The 24,385-nt window shown below is 44.3% G+C and overlaps 1 protein-coding gene across 1 annotated transcript; it reads left to right on the top strand.

Moving 5' to 3' along the window:
• The first annotated feature begins 470 nt into the window (after positions 1 to 470).
• Positions 471 to 20,805, top strand: LOC141740529 (protein ELYS-like). The gene is made up of 24 exons (XM_074579354.1): positions 471 to 591; positions 1,309 to 1,562; positions 3,260 to 3,440; positions 4,235 to 4,442; positions 5,159 to 5,275; positions 6,242 to 6,326; positions 9,346 to 9,496; positions 10,147 to 10,279; positions 10,367 to 10,548; positions 10,924 to 10,985; positions 11,818 to 11,946; positions 13,714 to 13,804; positions 13,893 to 13,982; positions 14,145 to 14,285; positions 15,059 to 15,163; positions 15,939 to 16,032; positions 16,981 to 17,104; positions 17,226 to 17,282; positions 18,251 to 18,397; positions 18,489 to 18,676; positions 18,846 to 18,990; positions 19,086 to 19,217; positions 20,416 to 20,563; positions 20,651 to 20,805. Exons 1-24 carry the CDS (start codon positions 471 to 473, stop codon positions 20,803 to 20,805), a joined length of 3,240 nt encoding a protein of 1,079 aa, XP_074435455.1.
• The last annotated feature ends 3,580 nt before the right edge of the window (positions 20,806 to 24,385 follow it).

The following is a 24,385-nucleotide window of genomic DNA, read 5'->3' as shown; positions in this document are numbered from 1 at the left end:
AAGTCATAAGTACTTAAGGTGAAGACCAATGGTAATTTTGGCTGCTAGAAGACAACTGACAATAAGTAACAAAGGGTAAAGTACGAAATCAAGGGAAAGGACAAATGGAAAGTTGTACCTGTTACTGAGAAGCTTTTTAAAATCTGATTTTTCTCAGCTCCCATCTTCCTAACCTGTGTGAGTAGACTTGAACTCAGTGTATTGGGCTTTTTCCTGTTATTTCTCTGTTGATACGTCTGGGTCACTTTTTGTTGGTGATCTCACAGGCATCAGAAAAGCAAAGGATTCTCCTTTTGCTCTGCTGGGAGAGCAAAAAGTCTCCCGAGTGCCATTATTTGCAAGGAAAAGAGCTAGAGGTGATGTCTAGGGGATTTTTCACTGCATACTGATGAAACTTCTGTCACTCTCAAGAATAGTTCTGGCTGACGTGAGTCTAGTTGTGCAATTTTTTCCTGTATTTACAGTGAAGAATGCGAGACCTAACAGCTGAGGTAACGAGCAGTCTGCTGCAGTTTCCAGAGGAGACTCTTCAGGCACTTGGGGAAGATGAGGGAACCCTCGGCTCGGTGCTGTGCGGGAGGTTTTCTGGAGGTGAGCATTTTCCTTTAAATTTGGTCTCGGTATAAAGTTGTTCTTGCCTGGAGGCTACCTGAAGCCTCAGGTCATCGTATCAGCTGTGTCAGGTTGGTGCTGTTAAGAGGCATCCTGTTTAGAGAGAGAACAAAAAGGGTGCTTCAGCGATGACAAATGCTAATATTAAAACGTGAGTATAGTTAAACTTTGAAGTGGACTTTCCAGGTGATGTGACAGTAGAGCTGGGTGCCTATCTGGAGGTCTAGGCTTCTGTTAAGACCAGGTAGAATCTATCTACCTGAGTGTAAATGCAGGGATTGAGCTCATACTTCCTTTGGGCTGGCAGTAGTTCAGTGAAACAAAATGCCTTCGATTCTTCCTCTACGCTCTAAGACTTGTATTCCCATATGCGTTTAGATCATTTCTAGCAAAACCAAGGCGAATATGGTATAAAGGCTGTCGATCAGGACCTTGTCATCTTTATCCCAAACAACCCAGATTCTTCGGTGCGGGAATGACAAGTACAAATGCAAAATAACAAGGTGGTTAATTTTAGGAGGGATTGCTTGGGGATTTCAACGGGTGATTTTGAATCATTGACTAGAATGAGGTAGGTCGGTCTTCCTCTGCTAGGTACGTTTATTGAAGGAAAGGGGCAGGCACTGTGATTTTTTTTCAGCTGTTTTCAGTCTTCCATTGGACATTTGCTTCAGTCCTCTTTCTTTTCTCTCACAGGGAGAAACGGCCTGGCGTGGTTGGCACGTGGTCCTCACCTTGAGGTGGTGAACTGTGTGACAGGAGAGCGGCTCTCTGCGTACCGTTTCAGTGGAGTCAATGAACAGCCTCCCACTGTTCGTGTGGTGAAGGAGTTTTCCTGGGAGAAGAGAACTGGACTGCTGGTTGGGTTGGAAGACGCAGAGGGAAGTGTTCTCTGTCTGTACGACCTTGGACTCTCAAGAGTGGTTAAAGCAGTTGTTCTTCCCGGGAGGGTAGGTACTTTTTAATTGGAGAAACGAAGCTTTGATGTTGTTAGGTGCTGCGTAGGCCTGTTTTAGGACAAGCTTTGGAGCGTCTCTTTGTAGGAGGTATTTTTTCTATCGTGCGTTAACATCCTGTCACTTGAGAGTATCCAGTCAAGACGGTGTTGCTGTAAAATCTTGGGCTTAATGTGCCATTATTGTTTGAGTTTGCTGAGAGTAAACCAAGTTTTCTGGTTTTATTGTAGAGCACAGAGTTACCTGATTCTCTCCTTCCACAAAAAGGCATTGAAAAGCACCTTTTTTTGGCCCTAATTGCTTGATTTCCATCAGAAATACCGTCTTTAAAATGGCTCAGAATTCCATAGTTGTGCTGTAAATGACTTCGACACATTGCCTTGAAGCTCAGCCTAGCAAGCAGGCTGAGGAGAACACATTTTTCTGTTGACTTAGGAGAGGAAAAAAGAGCCTCTAGTGAGTTATCTGACAGATTGTTGGGAGGTCACCTTTCAGCCTGCAGTCCTTGAATCTCTGCTCTCTGACTAGTGTGTTTGTGTAGATGGGACACACTGGTGTAATGTTGCTGATGTTTTCTGTCTTCTGTAACCCAGAAACTCAAATGATGTGTGTCCCCTAGCCTCATTATCTTAATGTAAACAAGAATCGGTGGAAGTCAATAGAAGATCAAGATTCATTTTTATCATCTTAGAATCTGCAACAACTAACTAACTAACTTCTTAGCCAGCTTTCCATCAGGTGCTTTGGTTTGACTTGCTAGAATACAGGTGGAGTTTTGTTTGTTTGTAATGCTACAGTGTGATGACTAGTAGTAAGCATTCGTATTGGGGTCACTGAGAGAGAGAAATACGTGCAGCTTTAGCGCAGGAGTCTTTGTGTGCTCGTGTCTCTGCTCTAGCAGTCAGTGTTGTCCTGGGATGTGCTGCAACGTGTGCTGAAAGGTCTGTCTTCGCCTTGTGAGACAGTTGCGTGCAGACTGCTGGGCACGTGAAAGGGCAGTGTGCGCTTCCTCCTTTAGGTGGAGTCACCTTTTTATCTGAGAAGCTGCTGCTTTAGGCTGGCTTTTAACATTTTTCTCAACATTCGTGAAAGCGCTGGTGTGCATTTAAAGCTTCTTTTCCTTTATGTGGTTGTTACTTTTCTTCTAAATGCGGACTAGTGTGAATTTTACTAAGCTGGTCTCTCCCTTCAACGCTTTCTAAATACGTTTCACTCCCATGGAAATGGTGTGTCTCCCATGCAACTTGGCCGCTGCCTCGTCTGACTCTCGAGCCCTGATTTATCCTAACGCCCGTTTGTCAAAGAAGGCATAGACTGTATCGCGGTGCTGGTGGGCTGTGAGCGGTGGGAGACCTCGATGTAGTTGTGTTTGTCTGTCTTAAGCCCCTTGAATACGATAAAGTTTCTTGCGTATAACTGATTTTCTGTGTTTTCCTCCAGTTAATTACTGCGAAGTAGGAAATGGAAATTGCTAAGCTGTACTAATAGAATGCCCCATTTAAGTTGAAGTTAAGTCACTTACCCGCAGGAAATCTGGTAAATGGAAGGCAGTAACAGGTTTTTGTACGGGGCTTTTTGGTCTTTGTCTCTTTTCTTGATCTAATTGCAAACAATGCTTTGATGCTCCTGTATTTACTTTTTCTATTGAGCTTGTCAAAGAGCTCAAATAGTAACTTGTAGTTTTCCTGTAGGTAACCGCTATAGAACCCATAGCGAATCACGGAGGACCCAGCGTGAGCACTCAGCACCTCCATCAGAGTCTGCGATGGCTCTTTGGGGTGGCAGCAGTGGCTACAGATGCTGGCCATCTACTTCTGGTTGACCTTAGTTTGGATGATTGCTCCTGCACTCAGAATGATATCGAAGCATTGGGTAAGCCTGCAGTTTTTCCACATGAATTTAAACGCAAGAAAACTTCTGTCTTCTAACGAAACAGTATGCATCCCACTTTGAAGACCCTTGTGTCAGACATTTCTGACGACTGGTTACAGGTGGCAGTTTGACATCGTATAGTCCTGACCTGATTAAACCTGGGAGTGTCTGACTGCTCCTCGCAGTGTTGTAAATGCCCCCTCCCACCAAGATCCCTGTGCCACTATGATTCTTGCCAGAGAGGTGTAGGAATTTTGCCACGTGAGCCGGTGCGGCCGCCTGGTAGGAAGTTGTGTTGGAGGAGCCCTGTTTCCCGGGAATGCTCTTCTGCTTGTGTTAATTGACTTGGGGCAAATTTTGGGCTTGTTTTTTAAAATAAACCCCACTTACCAACACCCATGCATTTGGATGAATGAAATCTCGAATAGGTGTACTCAGATTGCATACACCGTTTTGGCTATTACAACAGCAGCTTCAGCAATTGGTGCCACTTCAAACACGAGGTGCCACTTCAAATTGCATCACGAGGCCCAAACTCCTGCTTTTCAGAGTCCAGGAAGAATTTGGTTACGTTTTTACCTAGCTTTCAAACGTGAGTGAGAATACTTGTCTGATCCGGGAGTTCTTATGTTCTTTGAAGACATAAATAATGGCAATGGTAAAAAAAAGTGTTGCATAAATGGCTATTTTGCCTGGCACGGTAGCATTAGATGATAGGGGTTGTCACATCAGTGCCTAAAATGCAGCCTAAATGGCATAACGTATTCATTTATTGCTTGGTTTTGTGTGTGTAGATCTAGAAGTTGTCACTAAAAATCCTGCTGAAGTTGCACAAAGAAGAGAAACTGCGACCAGCGAAGGGAGGTGTCTCTGTTTTCAACTACAAAATGCTTCCGGAACAGCAGTATCAGCCCTGTGCTACATAAGCAGAAGCAACCAGCTCGTTGTGGGTTTCTCAGATGGCTACCTGTCGCTCTGGAATATGAAAACGTTGAAGAGAGAGTAAGTAGGCCTTTACACTTGGCCATGCCTGGAGGTGTGGGGCTCTCGATTTGTTGCTTAAGGAAGTATGTGGATGTAAAGAGAACTTTTTCAGGGACTGAAATGAGTATGAGTATAATCTTGGCACGTTCAGAAATCCTCTTCTGACGTAACTTTTCAGTCATACCTGGATCAAGTGGTCCGCCTTCTCCCCAGTGGACTAGGATTGTTTTCCTTATTGTGCCTGTGGATTGAGGAGTTGTGGGAAGCATGCTTCCTGGGGTTTTCAGAACCGGTTACTGCAACTGGGGCATCCATTGAAAGGCTGAAGTATGTCAGTGATGTGATTTTGGTGCCGATATTCTCTAAAGTGTCCAGGGTGAAACTAGTGAGACATGAAAACTCAATAGCTGACCTGTGCCTGAAAAATGTATTCTTTCCTGCATGTCAGCTTTGGCCGAAGGAGCAATCTCACCTGAAATATTTGGCTAACTTCTGGTCGGGATTCCCTTCAGCAGATCTGCACTGACTCCCCAGAAGCTGTTGGATGCATAAATAGGCAGTGGAGGAATAATTAGGTGGCAAGAGTAGAGTGTGGAGGTACAAATAAGGTTCAGAAGTCAGGAAGAACAATGCTTGACGTAGTCCAAGAAACGAGAAACTACCTGTGTTTGGGCCACTAGGCTCACCTTTTGTTTTCTTTTTCGTTTTGCTTTTTTTTTCCCCTAAACCTGTAGGCACCACTCTCAGCTTGAAGGAGGGAGGATTCCTGTCTATGCTGTCACTTTTCAAGAGCCGGAGAATGATCCTCGCAATTGTTGCTACTTGTGGGCTGTTCAGTCTACGCAGGAAAGGTGAATAAAAACTTTAACTATCAGCCACTGAATTAATTCTTTTTGTTTTTAAGGATATTTGTTCCCATACAGTTGAACATGTGTATTTGTTGTGTGTCTGCGATTCTTTCCGGTACGGAAGGTGTTAAACTTAGAATGCAATTTTTACAGGATTTACCAGACGTGAAGAGGGACCTACTAGTTCCTGCCTTCTGTCAGAAGGCAAAGCAACAGTGGCCATATTCTTCTGCTCGCATTCTCAAATGGTTTGCTTTTGTTCCTCGATGACTGCTTCATCATTTGTTTGATAGTCACACCGTGGTATTAAAATACCACTAGGAGCAGTTGAGGCTGCAGATCTAGAACACCAGACGTGCCCACACAACAGCCTGCCGCCCCTAAAGGCGGCGGTGACAGTATTGCCGATGGCCTTGTGCCAGCGTCAGCAGTCTGTGGAGCCTTGGTGAGCCAGTGCAGCTCCCCTGGCAGAAAACGATTCAGCAGAAAAGCCAATGGGTTCCTGCTGTTCTGCTGAATCAAATCGGACTTGGAAGGGTGCAGAGTGTGCAAGAGGGGGAGGGGAACTTTGGTGGTAAGGGAAGGGCAGAGAGATCTCTCTTTCTGCATCAGCAAGCGATTCCATCAGCTCAGCTGTTGGTAGAGTGGCAGTCTTTTAAAATTTGACTTCAAAGCAGTTTTGATGGAGAACTCTTCATTGTGAAGAACTATTTCCAACAATTCTTAGTCCATACAACATATTACAGCTTTCCAATTGTACGGTTGGCTTTTGCCCCTGAAGCTGTTAGTGTCAAAACGCCCTCCTTCATGTTTCAGTGGCTAAATGTGGCCGATGATCACGTTTTGGGAAGAGGTGGTGTTCTTTTCAGCAGGAGCATGCTATTAAGAAAACGTCTAGGTCTACTAACACGACGATGAGGACTATAAAGCAGCTTTGTAACCAAATTTCATAATTTATCCCTTTTTCAGTGAAGGTGATGTGGTGAGTTTACACCTGCTGCAGTTAGCGTTTGGTGACAGAAAACGCGTGGCCTCAGGACAAGTCATGTATGAGGTAAGAGGTGCATGCGTGGGAAAAGCAGACAATAGTAATTTTCTCTAAGGGAGTATCAGTTGAGTTACAGGGGTGAGATTTACCATCAAACTTCAGAGCTGGCTGAAAAAATAATAATGTTTTGCTCAGTCTTCTTGGGCACGGCCTTTGTCCATACCTTTTGGAAAGAAGGCGTACCATTTTATACTGCAGTGTCGTGTGTTCCAGCTAGATTCATCTGCAAAGAGCCCGTATAAATGAAATTCCTGAAGAGGACGCGGCTTTTGCAAATAGAATTATTCTGAAATACCAAACGAATGGCATGTAGGAAGAGAAGACTGGGCCTTGAATCGCTTGGTTTAACCAAGCTTCGGACTTGAATAAGCTTCTGTCTCTCTCCCTTTCTTAAAATACAGTCATACTCTAGTCTTTGCTGATCTTCAGTTTTATGTTCTTGGTTTCCCTTAGAGCTTTGTCAGCCGGACTTCTCACATGAAATGCACCTACAGTGTCTCTTCAGTGTTGATCCTGACACTTAGTAGCTGTAAAGATAACTCGTTCTTCTTTTTGGCTGGGTGACCTATTCAATCTACTCTTAAAGCCAGGAAAATATGTAATTTGGTCAGAAGAGTGTACCTAAATGTTAGATCTGGCTCCAAGGAGGATGCGTTTAAAATACAGATGTGAGGTATCATTGTATCTCAGATAGCTAACAGAGACAAGGCGCATCTGTTAGATGTGTAATTCCATTCAGTTGTACGCCTGGAAGTCTTCCAAAATCTTTTTGAGGGGACAGTAATCTTAGTTCAGAGCAAGTCTTTCCTCCTGATTTGGTACTTTCTCTTGCATATTCTCAATAGCTATGGAACGAAACAGGGGTGACTCTTGTATCGTGGTACTCTGGTTTTTGTAGGGACTGTGCCTTTTGATTTTTTTGGATTAATTTAGATTTTGAGTGTTTTGCTTATGTGTAGGAAAGGTGCTTCCTCATTTGGCACTGTTGCTTTTGCATAGATAGAGGTTAGGTGTTTGGAAAAGGTGGTGTTTCTTTAAAATGCATTATCTATCACGGTGACCAAGTAGAAGGATCTTCCAGTGATTCATGGCGTGCTGGATGCTATCTCTTTATCTTTGTTGGTGTGCGGGACCTGTGCTCCACAGCGGATACTTTTAGTCTCAGAACACTTCCTTGTAGTCACAGATTGGTTAGTACTACATGACTGTCTGCCTGCATGGCTGTCTGAGTCAAGTTTCTTGTCCATCTTCAGGGGTAGAAAATTTAAGTGTCTCCCGTTTGCTAGGCCAAGTTTGAGTAAAGAAGGAGGAATCTACTGTTGATCCTTGTTCATTGGATAGAGTTCATAGGAGCTCAGAAGACTTTTTCAATACAGCAGTGCTTTTTGTTCCAGGAATTAGGTTTGAGGCTATGAAGGAGTGCCTCTTTGACTGTGTGTCATGGTAAAAGTCACAAATAGGACTTATGGAACATGTGGTACTGTGTTTTTCTATATGCGTGTCAAACTCTCGTCTCCATTGCCTTCAAGGCTGGTTTAAGTCTGCTTAAGTAATTAAACAGAAAGGTATGTTTAAGTAATGCTTCCAAAGACCTTTTTTGTACTGTTGCAGCAGTTGCTAAATCTGGTGCATCAAATCACGATCGTAGAGCGCATCTTTACCCTCGTTCTGCACAATGCTTGCGGATGGGCAGAGTATACACTCTCTACTTTGATATCAGAGTTTGACCAGTGCATCTCGTTTGAAAACTTGTTTTTGTGTTTTGCTAGTCAATGGAGTCATTACTTAACATCTCCCATACAATGGAGTTCCTTAGAATGACTTTGCCCGGCGTGGAAAGTTTAAAATGCACTGCTTTGCTTCAGAAGCATTTTCTTTTTAGTTATGAAAGACTTTTTTTAATTATTTAATTTTTCTTTTTAGACAACCTTCATATTTATTTGTAACACTTCCTGGAATCATTAAGAGAAAGCTCGCCTCTTCTCAGATTAGGTGAATTAGATGTATCCTATGAGATCATATGGGAATGTGTGGTTTCATGCCAGTTCGTTTCAGAGCTCTGCAAGTTTAGGAAACTTGGGTAGAATGTGGCGTTATCAGTTTATGGGTTGTGTGGGTTGGGTTTCTTTTTCCCCCTTTTTTTTTTTTTTTTTAATTATAGAGCTGCTATTTGTCCCCAGTACACCCATTCATGTGTTGTATGGTAGACAGTTTGAATGAATGCTGTATTTGGAAAGACGGTATTTCACTTCACGCTTACTTAAAAAATGGTACTATCAGAGGTTCAACACAATCGTGCCGGGGTTTCTGTGTATCTCAAAATTAGTTTGTTTACTGTGTAGTAATTCGTGATGCTAAAAGCCTTGGCCACGTGCACCCCGTGTCCTTTCTGGTTTTCCCTTTTGCTGTTGGCTGTGCTTGGTGAAGGAGCTGAGGGATATTTCACCCGTTAGTCTCTGACAAGATGAGAGGAGGAGCTGTCATAGCTTACGTGGCTTGAAAGAAGATTGCTAATCAGTATGAAGTTCTCACAGTAACTAGAGAGGGGTGCACGGTCACTCTGGTGGTGTGCCCATAGAAAATACCTCTTGACAGCTTTAGCTGCTCGAATGCTGGGGCTTCTCTAACTTCATCAGTTCTGCAATCAAGACATGGAGCAAAGAGCTTTGCATGCATGTGTGTTGCATCATTTTAGATATCTCTTTGTAGCGATATATTTATTTTTATAAAGAACATTCTTGGATGTCGCAAGGAATTCTGCAAAACATGTTCAGATCTGAATAATGTTAGGGAAATTCTAAATTTTGAAAAAGTGCAAAGCCTTTACAGCCAAACTTACCCGTTACGATTTGACACTGCATTCTCTTGCATGTCAGGCGTAGTTTCTATTTACCATCAGAAATAGGCTCATGCGAAATACACAGTATAATAAGCCTATTCTGTTAGACTGTCTTTCATATTTAGCCATAATGTATGTTTTTATCTTAGAATGACCTTTGCTCTCTTCTCTGATTTTTTCCCCCAGGGTTTGGAATACCGTGGCAAAAAGTTCAGTTTAGATCTCACGGGTGGAGTCTTTCCCTTGAGAGGCCAGACGAGGAGTACGAAATTAATCAGCTGCCAGACTGTCGAAAAATTCCGCAGCGACGTTGACGGAGAGGATAGCGTAAATGAAGGTTTGTTCTGATGTCCGTGTTTGGTGATTTTAAAAGAAGTGCTTTTGGAACCTAAGCAACGAATGCTGTTCTGTCCCCACAGTCTGAAAGTCTTGCCTATCTGCATAGACTAGACTGTTGGGATTATTTACGAAGAAAAAATGGATGCTTAAGTTATGTGGGACTTCTTTAAGGGAAAAAGTGGGTTTTATTTTATGCTTGCTGACATGCTATCGCGATGTATGGTGGGGCCGTTTGTATGATGATGGTCAGTCGTTTTACTCCTCCAGCTGCCATCTTTGAACAAGAAGTTCAAACTCTCCATTGCTTAGGAATGTTACCAGAATTTTTTCCCTTCTTCAAACCGATGTCCGCATCTGCATCCAGATGGTAGCCCGTCACAAGTGCTGTTCCCCAGGGCACTGCACTGGGGCCACTTCTCTTTAGTATCTTGACCAGTGATCTGGACGAGGGGACAAGAAAAAGGGGCAGTGTGACTGAAACCTATCACAGAGATGTTTGCTATTCCGTAATTACTGTAATCAGTCTTAGGAAGTGTTGTGTTTCACGAGTGACAGAACAGAATGAAGCCAAAATAGAAAGTGGTGTTTTAAAACTATCGGATCTATCGTATTTTCTACAAGTCAGAAACAATGTCTTGTCTTTTACAGTCACGTCTCCTGACACCAGTGTCTCAGTCTTCAGTTGGCAAGTGAATACGTACGGTCAGGGAAAACCATCTACTTACCTGGGTGTATTTGACATTAATCGCTGGTATTCTGCTCAAATGCCAGATTCAGTAAGGTAGATTTTTCTTCAGTAGTTTTCCATATGCCTGCCAATAATTCATTTGAATGTCGGCATTTAGCTTACGCGCTTGTTTTCTTTAAGGCCGGAAGAATTCCCTCATGAGTGCCCCTATTTTGCACTGTGGTCGCTGGATACCGTAGTGAGCGTGACTTCTCCGAAGCTCCTTTTGGATATTCTGGTCCATGAGCGGAGTCTAAGTCGGGGAGTTCCTCCTTCTTATCCACCACCTGAGCGGTTTTTTCATCCAGGCAACTATAACTTTGGTAGGTATTTCACTGCTTTTGAGAGTGATAAGCTTAAAATGAGGTCAAATGCCATTCATTGGTTCTCTTGTTCAGTCATTGTTTGTCATTCAAAACCCAAACCAAACCAAAAAAACACCCAGTCCCCCCCAAACCCAACTCTGATCGCGTTGTACTGACAAGGTATTTACTATTGTGAAACATATCTGACAGCCGGCTGAGTTTTGGTGCTTTTGTAATGTAGCCGGTGAAGTGGTGCTGGTTATAGCCTGAAATGACTGTGAACTGAAGCTCAAAGCTTATATGTTTCTAGATACCGGTGTGTAAAAAATGTAAACTGGTCATGGCATAACTGTGAGAGTACGGAAGGTTGTCAAACGTTCCCTGTTTCTGCAGATGGTACGTGCTTGCTGACCTCCGGAGTCGTTCACATGACTTGCACCGGCTTCCAGAAGGAGGTGATCTTTTACTGTATCTTTATTGCGAGTGGCAGGAGATGTAGCTTTTCTAAGTTTTCTGTTGCACTGCTTTCCGTGTTAGGGACCGTTTCATGCTCATCCTGCCCGTCCACACGCATAGTTGCAATTGTATCCTGTTGCCAGTTGTATGCAAATGGTAATGTTTTAGGTCCCCTCTTGGGACTGTACAACTGCCGTTGTCTCCTCTTGAAGCACGATCGGGGATTGAATGTCTAGAAAGGAACGCAACGTTGCTCCAGGAGCAAGAACAAAACCACTGTAGAAGGCGGGGAAAGGTGTTACTTCTTTATTGCCCCTCAGTCGAACTGCCTGCATAGTCTTGAGTTAGAGTTTTGATCCCCAATTCTCTTGAAAAAGGAGGGAATGGAGAAAATGAAAAACCACATAACTGTTTGAGGAGTGAAAATTTTGTTTTCTCCCAAACTCGGCCAAATTATAACTTCTGAGCCACGGCACAGATTGTGACAGATAATTTTGAGTGAAGTTTCAGCTCACTAAATGTTTCCAACATGAATCGGCTTCCATACGAATAGGCATGGAAAGGATCTTCCAAAGCGTGAAGTTGCATGTTAGCTGAGCTTATATAGAATGTATTTTGTGTCAGTGTTGAGGGAAAGAGCAAGGCCTGTGTATAGACAGAGAAGGTAGAAAAGACTTAATTACGCAGATTGCTAACCTAAAGCATCTTAGTGGTTCAGGCTGTCTGACGGTGTCAGTGAACATTTAGATTCTTCCTTTTAGAGGTTATCCAGAAGCGTAGTGACGGAATAACAATGCTGTCTTAATCTGTGGTTTTCGATTGATGTTTCAGACCTTGAATTTTTTGAAGAAATCTGGTCCTTCAATATGGGAAGCCATTCAGGATAGCTACAATAGGTGTCTTGTAGCTGGCTTGCTGTCTCCAAGACCAGTTGATGTCCAGCCATCCAGTTTGAGTCAGGTGAGTGCCTATGAGGGAATCAAGGGGGAAATACATCCATCTGGTCTGACAGGGCTGGAGGGGCTACAAGACACGATACTCCAATTTTTGGATTCTTTGCAAAGTTTCGTTGAAATACAGGCGTGACCTGAGCTAGCAGAAGTAATCGTATCCTTAGATCCAAAGTAGTGACTTTGACTGGGAACAGCCCTAAGAGATCTGTCTTTAGAGACCCCTCTCTTAATTCGGTGCCACACACAGATGCGCACAAGGAAGCGTGCAGTCAGTGCTGGTCATGCCCAACATAACGCATGTGTCCCCCAGAGTAACCCCCATCCCTGTCAGTTTCTCAAAGCAGTGGTTCAGTGCAGTAGCCGACGATGGGGGCGTCTCACTGGGATGCGAGCTCTTGCAGACGTCGGCTTGCTGCACTGTCACTGTATGTGATCATTTGCTTCCAAGGAAGTGGGCTGTGGTAAAGGATTACTGCTGTCAGCTCTCCCTGGCAATTTCTTCACGGCTTGCCCTCGTTTTCCCTTCATCGGTAGGCTTTTCTGCATCCTCTCCGGGCGGATCTTCACCTCTGTAGCCTCTGCCTTGTGCTGCAGTAGCCCAATTTGCTCCCCTGAGACTGCCCTCTTGCAGCTGCAACACCTTAATCACCTTTATCTCATGACACTCGCTACCTTCTATGTGCTTTATGCCACCACAGTGACTTCACTCCCCCTGCCATAGGTTTTCCATTTGCAATGCACCAACCTTTCCCTGGAGCAATCAGCAGGAAGGGGAGAGCAGCCTTCCCGCTGCCCTCCTCTTCCTGCCTCCTGCATTCGTCACCACATTTGTGGACGTGTGTTAGGACATGAACGCTTCTGCACAGTGTGGTAGCTCAAAGAAATTTCTTGGCAAGCTGGCCAATGGTGTGTTTCCTTGTCTGAAACCAGTTTTCAGAAAAAGATGGCAATATCACATGTGTGTTCTACATGTGTAGAAGTCGCTTTGAATGTCATGATTTTGCCTAGAGGGGAAAGATACTTTTGAATGTGTTTAAAAAAACCCAACCAACCAAACAAATCCCATCCCAAAAACCAAAGTAAAAACTTACGAAGGGTCCTCTCACCTGAGAGAAGTACGAGAACACCAGCTGAGATAAGCTACTACTTAATATCGCGCGTCTGTGCATAGCTGTGATTTATCCTTGTAAGGATTACCACTACACTATAATACAGTATTTGAAGAGCCTAACATTTAAACCATTAGGATGTAAATGTTTCGCTTCTTTTCTGTCACGTTACAAAATTCCAACGTAGTGTTTTGGGTGTCAGAACTGCTTCATGTCTTCATAGTCTAGAAAGCTGCTTGGCCGTAGCTTCACTGTTTCCATGCAAACGTTGCACAGTTGTGTTTGTCCTGTCCCCTTCCTGCGTTCCTGAAGGCAAACTTATATGCACAGCTGTGTAACGCGTATTAGCAGAGGATGTTTCTGGACGTAGTAAGTTGGAACTCAGTACGTGAAGACTGTAATGCAGAGGCATGCGAAGAAAGATTAGAATTAGGCTGCAGTAAGTTGAAATGTCAGAGGAAAAGTGTGTTAATGTGTTCCTCAGAGCAGTGAGCAGTCCAGCCTGTGGCTGGAATTAAGAGAAAGGACGTGGCATTCCTGGCCTGTGTCCTGATTGACTTTGTGATGTCTGAATGAGTATGCAGTTAGAAAGAAACATTTTCTGTTGATGGTTCACATGGTGCAAGTAGGTAAGATTCTCATTTGAGTTTGTCTGTTACGTTTAGGAGGAGCAGCTGGAAGCAGTATTGTCAGCTGCTGTCCAGACAGGTTCTGTGGGACTTCTGACTGGATGCATTAAACATTGGATATCTGAAGGTAATACTTCGAACGCTGGTTTTTTACGTGGTACCTCTTTGAGTTGGAGCCTGTTGATTCATTTCTTTTTTGTTCTCTTTGTTTAAAGAGCAGCCAAGGTCTGCTGGTAATTTACGGTTTGTTCTTGAGTGGACATGGAACCAAGTGATCTCTACAAAGGAAGAATTTGACCAAATCTGTGAGTACTAGTGTAGTCATTCTGCAAACCTAAAGTCGTTCTTTCTGATTGAGCTTCCTCAGTAATACGCCGCTATAGGATATTGCACGCGGTCCTTGAAGTGCGCCTTGAAACTCTGGAATTGCTCTGTCGGCTAACGATTTAATATTTATTCTTGAAAAGGTGTTCCGCTGTTTGATGGCTCTTGCAACTTCATTGACCCCCAGACATTACGGTCTCTCCAGCGCTGCCAGTTGCTTTTGAGCAACCTTAGCACGGTCTTAAACTGTTTTCTCACAGAAGCACAAGAGCTTACTGAAAAAGGTTTGTAGTAGTGCTACAAAATCTTTGGTATGTTTTATTAAGATTTGGAATTGTGGCAACATGGGCTTTTGTTGTTTTTGAGGATTGGAAGACAGTCACATTTAGCTGGGAGAAGGGGCTTAAAGCTGAGCGCTTGGGACCACCACAAAACACGCATGGAGTTCAGGGCAACAGTTTATGGTGGAGCTCATGCAAGGGGGTGGGGGAGGCTACATTCAGAGAGAAGCTTTGTAGGCAACTGGGCTGAAATTACAGCAACCGAATGTGGTATTGCTGAAAACTATTCCTTTGAGTTCTTAGCTAGCAAGTTCTAGTTGCATGCAGACACCGTGTTGCAAATTGCTAAACAATACGAAGGAAGCGTAAACGAGTAACGTGCAAAGTAAGTTACTTGAGTTTCTACAGCTTTTTCTCTTAGAAATGGTTCTTGGCCTATTGAGAAAAGAAAAGAATATCCCTTTGCTATCAGAAGAATCTCTGCTACGTGAGAAACAGATGTCTTATTCCTGCGTGCATTTAGTAGTTCAGGCTTTGGGGCTTTTTTTGTTTTTTTATTTTAGCCTTTAGTGAGTTTAGTTCTTTATAGGGGTTGCTTTTTGTTTTGGTGGTGATAGTGGGGTTTTTCTTCAAATAAAAAAGCGATACAGCGTGAAAAACGCAAAGACAAAGATTTCTAATGTGCTATTTTTATACTTTTGGTTTAGTAGGATGAAGGGAGTTTTGTGAAAATGAACAGAATTGCATAACGCTAATCATCTCCTGCCTTTTTTCAGGTTTTGCAGACGTGACAAATAAGCAAGCGGTAACCGGCCTCATTTCTTTGTATGCACGAGTGGTCATCTGGTTCTGTCGATCCGGTCTCCTTCCAGAGGGTTTAGGTAAGCGTGACCTGTCATACGTTTGTAACAAGGCGACCATCCAGTGAGTGACTCCCACGAACGCGTGCTTAGCCATGTTTTTGTAACGGTTTCGTCAGGAAGAAGTCGTGCTGGTTCAGTGGCAGGGTGTGCTGAAGTTCTGTGGGTGAAGTTGAGATTTTGCTGGGTTGTCAAGTACACGGCGTAGAATGAGGCAGGCAGTTTCTTTCCTGGGTGGATTTTAGGAATAGCAATGGACCCCTGACGTCAAGGCGCTGCTTGTGTCCACAGCTTGAACTACTTGAGATTTTAAACAAAGTACTATTAAACAACAAGTACCGGAATGCTTGTTTTTAGAGTGAGAGCATTACCTGCATGTTTTGAACTTTCTATCAGTTGCTTGAGGAGAAAGTACACCTTGGAAATCCTTCTTTAGTTGGATGGATTAGAAATTCCATTGTCAGCCTTAATTGTCTCACAAACAATTGTTTTAAACAATGGTTTTAAAACCATTCCCTTTGAGAACTGGGTGGGTTTTTTTATAGTGAACTTCAGCTTACCCTACATGTTGTGAATGCTGCGTGAACTGTAACCTTGAAACGGCACTTGGGGCAAGAAGGAATTGAGTCTTGTCTCTTAGAGTTCTTTTAGCAAAGGCAGAAAGAGGATTGGCTTCTTTCAGAGTTGGAGGCTTCTTGATGCTTAGCTTGTACGATCTTCTGTCTCTTTAGGCAAAAATTTTCGTTTACAAGTGTGATATGACTGCTTTAACTTGCTTCTGCTTTGTTGCCTGTAGATGACGATACGCGTTTGTCAAGACCTTTCTACAATTATCCTCTGATTGAGAGCTACTATACTGGTCACCGACAGAAACTTGAGCGTTTATCAAGGTAAGAGCTAGAGGAAGACTCTAGAACACTTCCACGGCAAATTCAGAAGTGGAAGGGAATGGCTTTTATCTCAACAGTTGCATGGGCTATGCGTAATGCCGCTGCCAGCAATACTCTTGACTTCAGTGACACGCGTGTTCTGTTGAACAGAGAGGTTACTTTCCTGTGTTAAAACGTTGCTATCTACCTCTGCTTAGTACCACTGGTTGGTATCATCATTTTTCGGGAGTCTACTTTATTCATTGGCTAATGTGTATAATTTCTGACTACTGAAAAAGGCCATGTGATTAGGACAGGATCAGTCACCTCCAGTTCAGCAAAGCAGGGTGTTCACAGAACAATTGTTTTGGAAGCAGAAGAAAGTGTGTTTTTTAAAAAACAATCATCTCCGTCCTTGACTGGTAATAGAGGGTCATAACTGTATTGGCCTAAGTCCCCTTCTCACAAGTACGTGGTGTGATTTCGTGAGATGGTTGGAGGTACATGGAGTTGGCACGCCTCGCACTCTCCTGGCTGTCGGATAGAAGTCACTTGCGAACGTCAGCTCTCTTTCCTGGACTAGCTGCCTAGCACATAGGCGGCATGCCTTGGATTAGCCGATAATAGGTTTTTCTTTGGAAATTGTACTGAAAACTGAATAAAGACCTGACCAAGCTTCGGCGATGGCACTGTGACCAAGAGGCTGCAAGGTGAGTTAAGGTGGAAGCTGCAGGGTAGGAGGTATTGACTTCAAAGTTCATCTTCCTTGGCTTACTTCTCAAGTAACTTACATACAGGCTCGTGTGTTCCTTCGAAGCACAGAGCCTCTAGTGTCCTTTTTCTGCTTTGTGCCATCGGGAGATGAAAGGGCAGGGCTGCAGTCAGCAGAAGACTGGAGGAAAGCCGTTACACCGGGAGGCTGGAATTAGTGTTTAACTCTGTCCAAATCCTTGCTACCTTTTGTTCCAGAGGAAAATGGGACTCGGACTGCTTGATGGTTGATGGAATGGTTTCCCAGTTAGGAGACCAAGTGGAGAAGCTGTGGCGGAGAGATGCAGGAGGAACTGGGAAATACCCGCCTGCCAGTTTGCATGTGAGTGTCCTGTTCACTGAGAACAACAACAAACGGCCGCCCTCCCCGCCAAACCCCACCCAAAAGCCAATGATTTAGGGAAGACAGGCGTTTTTTCAGAACTGTTAATTTTTCATTTCAGGCACTGCTGGATCTCTATTTGCTAGAAAACATTGAAGAAAACTGCAAACACGCAATTGTATCCTTTCTAGTTATTTTTATTACACCTCCAGGGGATGCACATAAATGTTCTTCAGTGTTGGTCGCCGACCTGTTTCATGACATTTTTTCATTTATGCTTCAAAGACGATGCAAGTGAAAACATTTAGTTTAGCGTTAAGTTGTAGACAGAAGCGCTGTTTTATTTCTTTGTACTGTGGATTTTTGATGACTTTTTTCTTAAACGTTTTGTTGCAAAAGTCTTCTCCGATAGGGAGAAAACAGTTTTAGTAATAAGGGTTGAAGATATAAAATGTCCTTAGTTTTTCTCCAAATTTAAACACCGTTTAAAATTGTCTAAAACACCCATGATGGGTTATAAAACAATTTCTGTTTCAGAGCAAAAGGATTTCTAAGAGTGGTTTACCAGTACCGGATTTTTGCTGAAATCACGGGTTTTCCAGCGCAGCTCACGGTGCTTGCTTTGGTTCCGTTGAAAGTGCAGGCACACGGAATAAGCAACAGGGAGAAGAGAAAAGTCATGGGGCAGAAACTTAATTTTTAAGCTGCTGAAATACACAGCCTTGCTTTTGCTGTTTGTTGCCTAACCCGCGAGGGGAGCCTAGAGAGCAAGGGGCTTAGAAACGCTTATAGCCCGGAGCTGTCTTGTTAGATGATGTCCCTAAAAACGGACGTCAGAAAGAGAAAATGACGCTACCAATGAGTGACCCGCATACTGGTTTAAATCCAGTTTTAAGCATTCGGAGCTGAGCTGTCCTGTAAGGATGCCACAATTTACACTGTTTTATAGACGCTGGACATGAGGGAAAAACCCAACTGTGGAATTTATTTGCTGTAATAATTGAGCGTTGGATGCTCCAATGTTTTGAATGTATTTTCTGCTTCCTACCACTTTTATATTCTTACTTCATTATGTTTTTCTAAAGGTAATGTGATAAACTTTTGGTCTTACAAACTGATTAGCCTTAATGAGATACCTGATGTCAGACAATTTACTTGCTGCTGGATATCAAGCGTTCCTTTCCGAGTGAGACAGAAACTTCAATCGACTCCTTCCCAACTGCCTTTGGCATGCCTTGGGGACTTGTTAAGCTTGTTGAAGGTTTTTGGCTTCTAGATCACAATGATTACGAAGTAAGTATGGTAGAGTTGAGTCAGACATACATTGCAGTACAAAGCTATAATCTAGAAAATGATTTTAAAACCCGATCTCTAACTTGTACAGAATTCACTGGCCCTGCTCTTTCATCCCGCTACAATCAAAACCGCATCATGGCAACACAAGAGAATTATTCAATCCCTCATGTGCCAAGGGGAGCATGGGCAAGCCCTCAGATATATCCAGATGATGAATCCATCAGTGTCAAGCAGCGGGGAAGTGCAGCTTCTCCTCACTGTGTTGCTCTCCAATAGGTAAAGAAATATACCCCACCATTTTGTCACGCAAATCTTGTGAAAATGGAGAACAAAGAATAGAAATCATCATCCCCTAAGTTTCCTTTAAACTTTGAGTACAAGACTCTTGGGGCATCTCTTTGGTTATGCTATTAACATCCCTTTACGTCTGAAAAATTAATTACAGGTGCATGGTGGAGGCTTGGGGTCTGTTGCACCAACATGCCGCTCAGGCAAACTTAGAAGACCTCTTAAAACACATGTACGAAATGTGCCGGGAGATGGGCCTGATGGAAGACTTGCTGAAGCTGCCTTTCACAGACACCGAACAAGTAAGTGGGAGCAAGGAAAAATGTTCATTGTCTCTTTGAAAAGAGAAAAGGCAGAGCCATAACAGATTTTTGGAATGATTTTTTTTTTCTCATAGGAGTGTTTGGAGAAGTTTTTAAGGACCAGTGCTGGTGTTCAGAATCGAGAATTCCTTTTAGTCTACCATCTGCAGCGTGCCAACTACATTGCAGCCCTAGAGCTGAATCAATCCATGAACGTCAATCTTATGGTAAGCGTGAAAGTTCTGTTCTGTCAAGCGTGCAAGTTTCTGCTGGGTGTTACTAACTGGTTTGGATAGTACTCAATAAGAATCCTGCTTTGTTTTTTTCATACCAGTCTTTGAAACACTCGGAATAAGTTTCTACACCTTTGGTTACAGCTGAAGCTAAATGTTGACCAATATACGTCACTACTCCAAAGCTACTCTATGAAGCTATAAATTAAATGTTACACACCACTGTTGACCCCACTGAGAACAGTTTGTTTGCATCTGAGGAATAAACATGTATCTTTCCCATCTGCCAGTCTTACCATTCCGTTATTGAGATACGTATGTTATGCGTGGCTTAGATTACTGGAAGTTGTTTGTGTCACTCCTTCCTGTGGGATGACGAGTAGGTTGTATGTCATCGCTTGTGTCTTGCACGCAACTGTATTTTTCTAGCTGAGAGCAGGCTAGATGCCAGTCCACAGGTTAAATTTCTGTGGGTTTTCTTTGTTTTTTTAATTTCTGCGAGTTATAGCGTGCTCTCCAATTCCACAACTTTCATTTCACGGCTTTTATGACAAAAATTCTTGTCTAACCTCTATTTCTCAAAATAGCCAGATTACATTTTGTGTTACATGAACTTGTGTTCTGGATTTGTGACGCGTTTGCTGTTTTCTGGAATCATAGTTTTCCAGTGACTCAAACTTCTAAGGTGGTTTGGAAGTCGTAGGTCCTGCATTTGAAAACTGTCATGCGGCCAGGTGGTGTGCGTAGGTCGCTTTTTCTTGCTTGTTTTAATCTTCACATCATGTTGTCCAGGGTAATTTCCAGTTGTCCCGTATATTCAGGGCACTGGCGTTTCAGGAAGAACAAGGGAAAGCCTGCTATGTAGTAAGTCGTTTGCAAATTGCAGGTGATATCAGAAAATTGCAGGTGATAACAGGTGTTATCAGAAGAAGGTTCTGCAGAGTGCCAGCATTGTTTTAACTTCAAGTTGTAGGCTCTGTTGCTGTTCCAGTCTTCCTTCCACTTTGCTAAAAGTACCAGGTGAAATCGGTGTGTGCGGATGGGTAGAACTTGCCGCTGTTCTGTGCAGTGGAGGTGTTTTCCCACACCCGTAGAGGAAATCTGCTCACTAATGCGAAATAGCACGGAGAGGTCTGTGCAAGGAACTTCTTGTAATTAGTTAAGCTTTTGCTTTCCGCTTTTCCTTCATCAGAACGACGGTGATCATCGCTTGACCGACAGAGCAGTTGCCAGAAATTCTCTATTAGCCCAATATGGCAAGATCCTTCCACGAATTGAAAGGCAGCTGGCCGTAGAGAGAGCCAAGCTTTACCATTTGCCTGCACTGGCCTCAAGAGAAGGTAACTTTTAGCGGGGGGAAATAGAGGGGAGAATTCCCTGTCACTTGGATGACACCAGGCTGAAATTTTTCCCCTCTTGCTTTCCAGTCTCAAGACCAAAGCCATTAACTCCAGTAAGAAAACAAGCTAAAGCAGGAAATGTGCGTCGAAGACCAAATTTTCTGGCGAAAATATTGTCCAGAATTAAAGAATCCTGGGCAGGAATGAAGGAGAAAACCGGTTTCTCACAAGGTGGATTTTAAAGATGCTGTCGTTTTTATAGCTGCTAAACGTGCTGTTTCTTCAGCAGGATGTTTCTAAAATTGAGGATGTTTCTAAAATGGGACCTGTTGAGATCCAAACAGGAGAGCAAGCAGTTGGGTTTCAACAGCACCCGCCAGTCCCTCACTAGAGACAGGAACAAGAAGAGACCTTAGATGCATTCACTTATTCAGCTCGTCTCGGCTTTGGGATTTAGGACAACACTGTAGAGAAGATGGGGCTGGACTTGGGAATACGCCAATCCCTCATGGGAGTCAATGGAAAATTTGGGATGGGAAGAAGGCAGCAGGTCACAAAGCTTCCGCAGTCATTCCCGTAGCAGTGCAGTGAAGGTGTTTCTGCTTTCGTTATAACTGGTGGGTACTGATGTAGATGTAAGCGCCTGGTTTTGGCTTGTGGGCCCTCACTGAATTTAGGACAAACTGCTTACTGCTTTCTTGTTCGTAGATTTGTAAGCATAAAAGGAAAGTTTACGCAGACTAGTATTTCTTGACTTTAGTTTTGAAGCATGGCGTGTTGCTAATAATATATCGCTTTCGCAAGTTTTGACGAGGCGGGAGGCAAGAAAATAAGCTGATTCTATGGAGACTACTGTTGAGGGGCTGCTTCCTTCTGCCGTTGTTGGCTAGCACTGCAACTTAGAGGGCTGGGCAAAGGTCTTTACACGTGGATTCAATTATCCCGACCATCCGAGTCCCTGGAAATAAGTAACGGTTACTGCTTTTGTTCTCCCCATAAAACCCCGAGTATCTTCACGTGGATCTAGAAGGAACGAATACTTGCTCAGCACAGGGAACGGGAAAAGACGAGGTGGAGCTATTTAGAATATACTGTGTTGTCTCAGGCAGTCCAAGCGATTCCTTGAAGTGCAGGGTTGAGCTGTCGGATGTGAGGGCTGGCCAGTTTGACAAAGTGTTGCCGACTGGAACTTTCAGCTTTTCTCTCATCGTTGCCTTTTACCCTGTTAGATGCAGAGTGGGTCGCCCTGTGGGCATTTGTCGTCAGCGCAGGAAGTACTGCAATGGGATGATTTCTGCCAGTTGTGGCTACAGCTCGCATTGTAAAACTGCTCACTTTGTCCAGGAGTGGTGGCAAATCGTAGTCAGGAACAGAAATACCAGAAACGGGGCACGCGATGGCGTACACTGAACACTCTCTTCTCTGTCCCTTAAACACAGAAGCTGTCGTCGGTAGCAGAGAGTACACTGTATGTTTCTGACTTTACACCCAGCAGTGATCTGAAAGGAAAAGCGGCATTTCACTGTCCTCAGTTTCATCTGTGTGAGTGTGAAGTCAGTCTGGTAATGACTATTGCAGGTTCCCTCTCTCCTCCTGGCCTTTCTGGGGCTCAGAACTGAAAACGGCCCTCTTTGCAGTCCTTCCAGACAGGCTTTCGCCTGGCTTTCGCTGGCACTCCAGCACTAATTATTCCTTCTTATTCCAGCTCCCCTGAAAAGAGCTCAGGCACTTAGATGTCTGCTGTCCCAACGCGGTTCATGGCTCAGTGACCGCGTGGCTGCAGCTGCCTGGCTACGAGGAGATATCAGGAGCAGAAGATTTAACGTTTCCCGCACCAGTTCAGTCCTGCAAAGAGCTGAATTGCTTTCACGTGCCGATGAACGCAGACCCCTTGTTGTGTCTGAATTAGGACTCCATCTGACCCGGAGATGAGGCCCATGTGAACCAAGACCCCCAGAAGCCTTGTCTGGGGTGGGCGCTCCCTGACAGCGGCTGCTCTCCCCTTACTGCCTGCTGGCCAGCTGGTGCTCTGCTCTATTAAGGCATCTTAGCAGCACCGCTGCATTTCTGCCTGGCGATACAGGAGTAGTACTTAATAGCTGTGACTTGGGATTTTTTTTCAAAGGTGTTCTGTTTGGTTTTTTTCTCCACAGACACATTGGTTTTAAAAACTTGAGAAGAAAAGAAGACAGCTCTGCCTTTGAGAAATGGTCCCTGTCCTCATCTGCAGCACTGGCGTGGGCACATCCAGTTGCTCAGAGTCAGTTCCCTTATCAAGTGCTGATCAAGACAAAAGCCCAAACCCAGTGTAAGTAAGGCTATTGCAGGCAGGAGGGAGAAGAGTTTCTGCTGGCTGGGAATGAGTGGCGGATCCGGAGCACACAGGCCACGTGGGAGTCCCGTCCGGAGGAAGCCTGGAAGGAGTGGGAGCACCAGCACATTGCTGTGGCTCAGGCGAGTTTCCCAGTAACGGGCATTGCGGCCAGATCCATTAACCTCTGGTCTTCTGAGTCTGATGTTTTCCCCTTTTTGTCATCTTTAAGATTTGTTACTCACGCCCCTCTCTGCCCTTCCTTAATAAACCGTGACTCCAGGTCTGGAACTTCTGCCAATAGAAAGGAAGCGTGGCGTCAGTCTTTCAGATCTAATAATTGCTTCCTGATCATGTTTGATAAAATGATGGGGGTTTGATAAAAATTAGGGACTTAATTCTGTCGGGAATGCTGAGCCCTGTGTGGGGTGTATGGCTAACCGGGGTCGTTCAGGTGCTCCCTCTGGATGGTTGTATCGGTCTTGGCTGGCAGCTGGCACAGGCGTTTGGGCACACAGTACCGTACCCTGTTCTGCTGAGGACAGCTTCTTGTTCACCTGCTGCATCAACTGGTTTTCCTGCATTGATCTGCCTGGGGTTTGCTTTGTTAAGACAGTGAAACGAACATAATCAGGCTTCTGTTAATTTTGTGCCTTCTACCTAGGAAGCTGTCGGATACAGTTTTAGAGAACTAATGGTGACAAGGCTTTGCTGGTGTGGTATTGCTTGACTTGTGTGGTGGAGAGAAGCCTTAAATTGGCAGGAGAGAGTCACCAACAAGCCGGGCCTGTTGCACGTGTTGCAAATGCATTTGCAGTTGGGCTTGTCAGGTTGCTCTTTGTCAAAGTATGTTTCAGAATGAGATACGCAAAAGCCGCCTGGACACGGTCGTGGGCAGCCTGCTGTAGGTGACCCTGCCTGAGCAGGGGGGCTGGACCAGAGGACCTCCAGTGATTCTGGAAGGCCTTTCTCTTCATTGTGATGCTGGGATTCTGGAATTCGTGCTGGGATTCTGGAATTCGTGCTGGGAGAGGCGAGCGGTGTGGTGTGCTGGGAGTGCCTTGCTCACCACTGTCTCCCTGTGCTGGGAAGGCTGCGTGTATGTTCTGTCCTGAGACACTCAGCGCCTACGTCTGTCTGTCCAGGTGCACCGAGCAAGGTAAAAAAGAGCGTAAGGTCAGAAGTGCCTTTGGGAACCGCTGCGAGCTTCGCCACGGTAGACGGGGACTGCAACTCTTGAACGGAAGTATAGTCGTGTTAGGGAATAACCGCAGGAGGTAGCTGGGTAAAGTGGCTCCAGCGTCAAGTTCTGATCTGTGTTGGTTTTGTTTGTTTTTTCATGGAGAGGGATGTCACATCTGTGGTCTGCATCAGACACAGGGTCTTCGCTGTTGGGGGCTGTTGGGGTAGAGAGCTGAAATTCTTTCCTCGTCTCACCTTCTGCTGTAGCTTTGTGCTTGTGGAGCATCTGCACAAACTCGGCAAGACAATCTGTAGGCTGCACTTGAGTG

The sequence above is a fragment of the Larus michahellis genome, chromosome 3 (assembly GCF_964199755.1).
Source record: "Larus michahellis chromosome 3, bLarMic1.1, whole genome shotgun sequence".
NCBI classification, from domain to species: Eukaryota; Metazoa; Chordata; class Aves; order Charadriiformes; family Laridae; genus Larus; species Larus michahellis.
The sequence above is the reverse complement of the archived record's forward strand: the minus strand, read 5'-3'. Positions and strand labels throughout refer to the sequence as shown.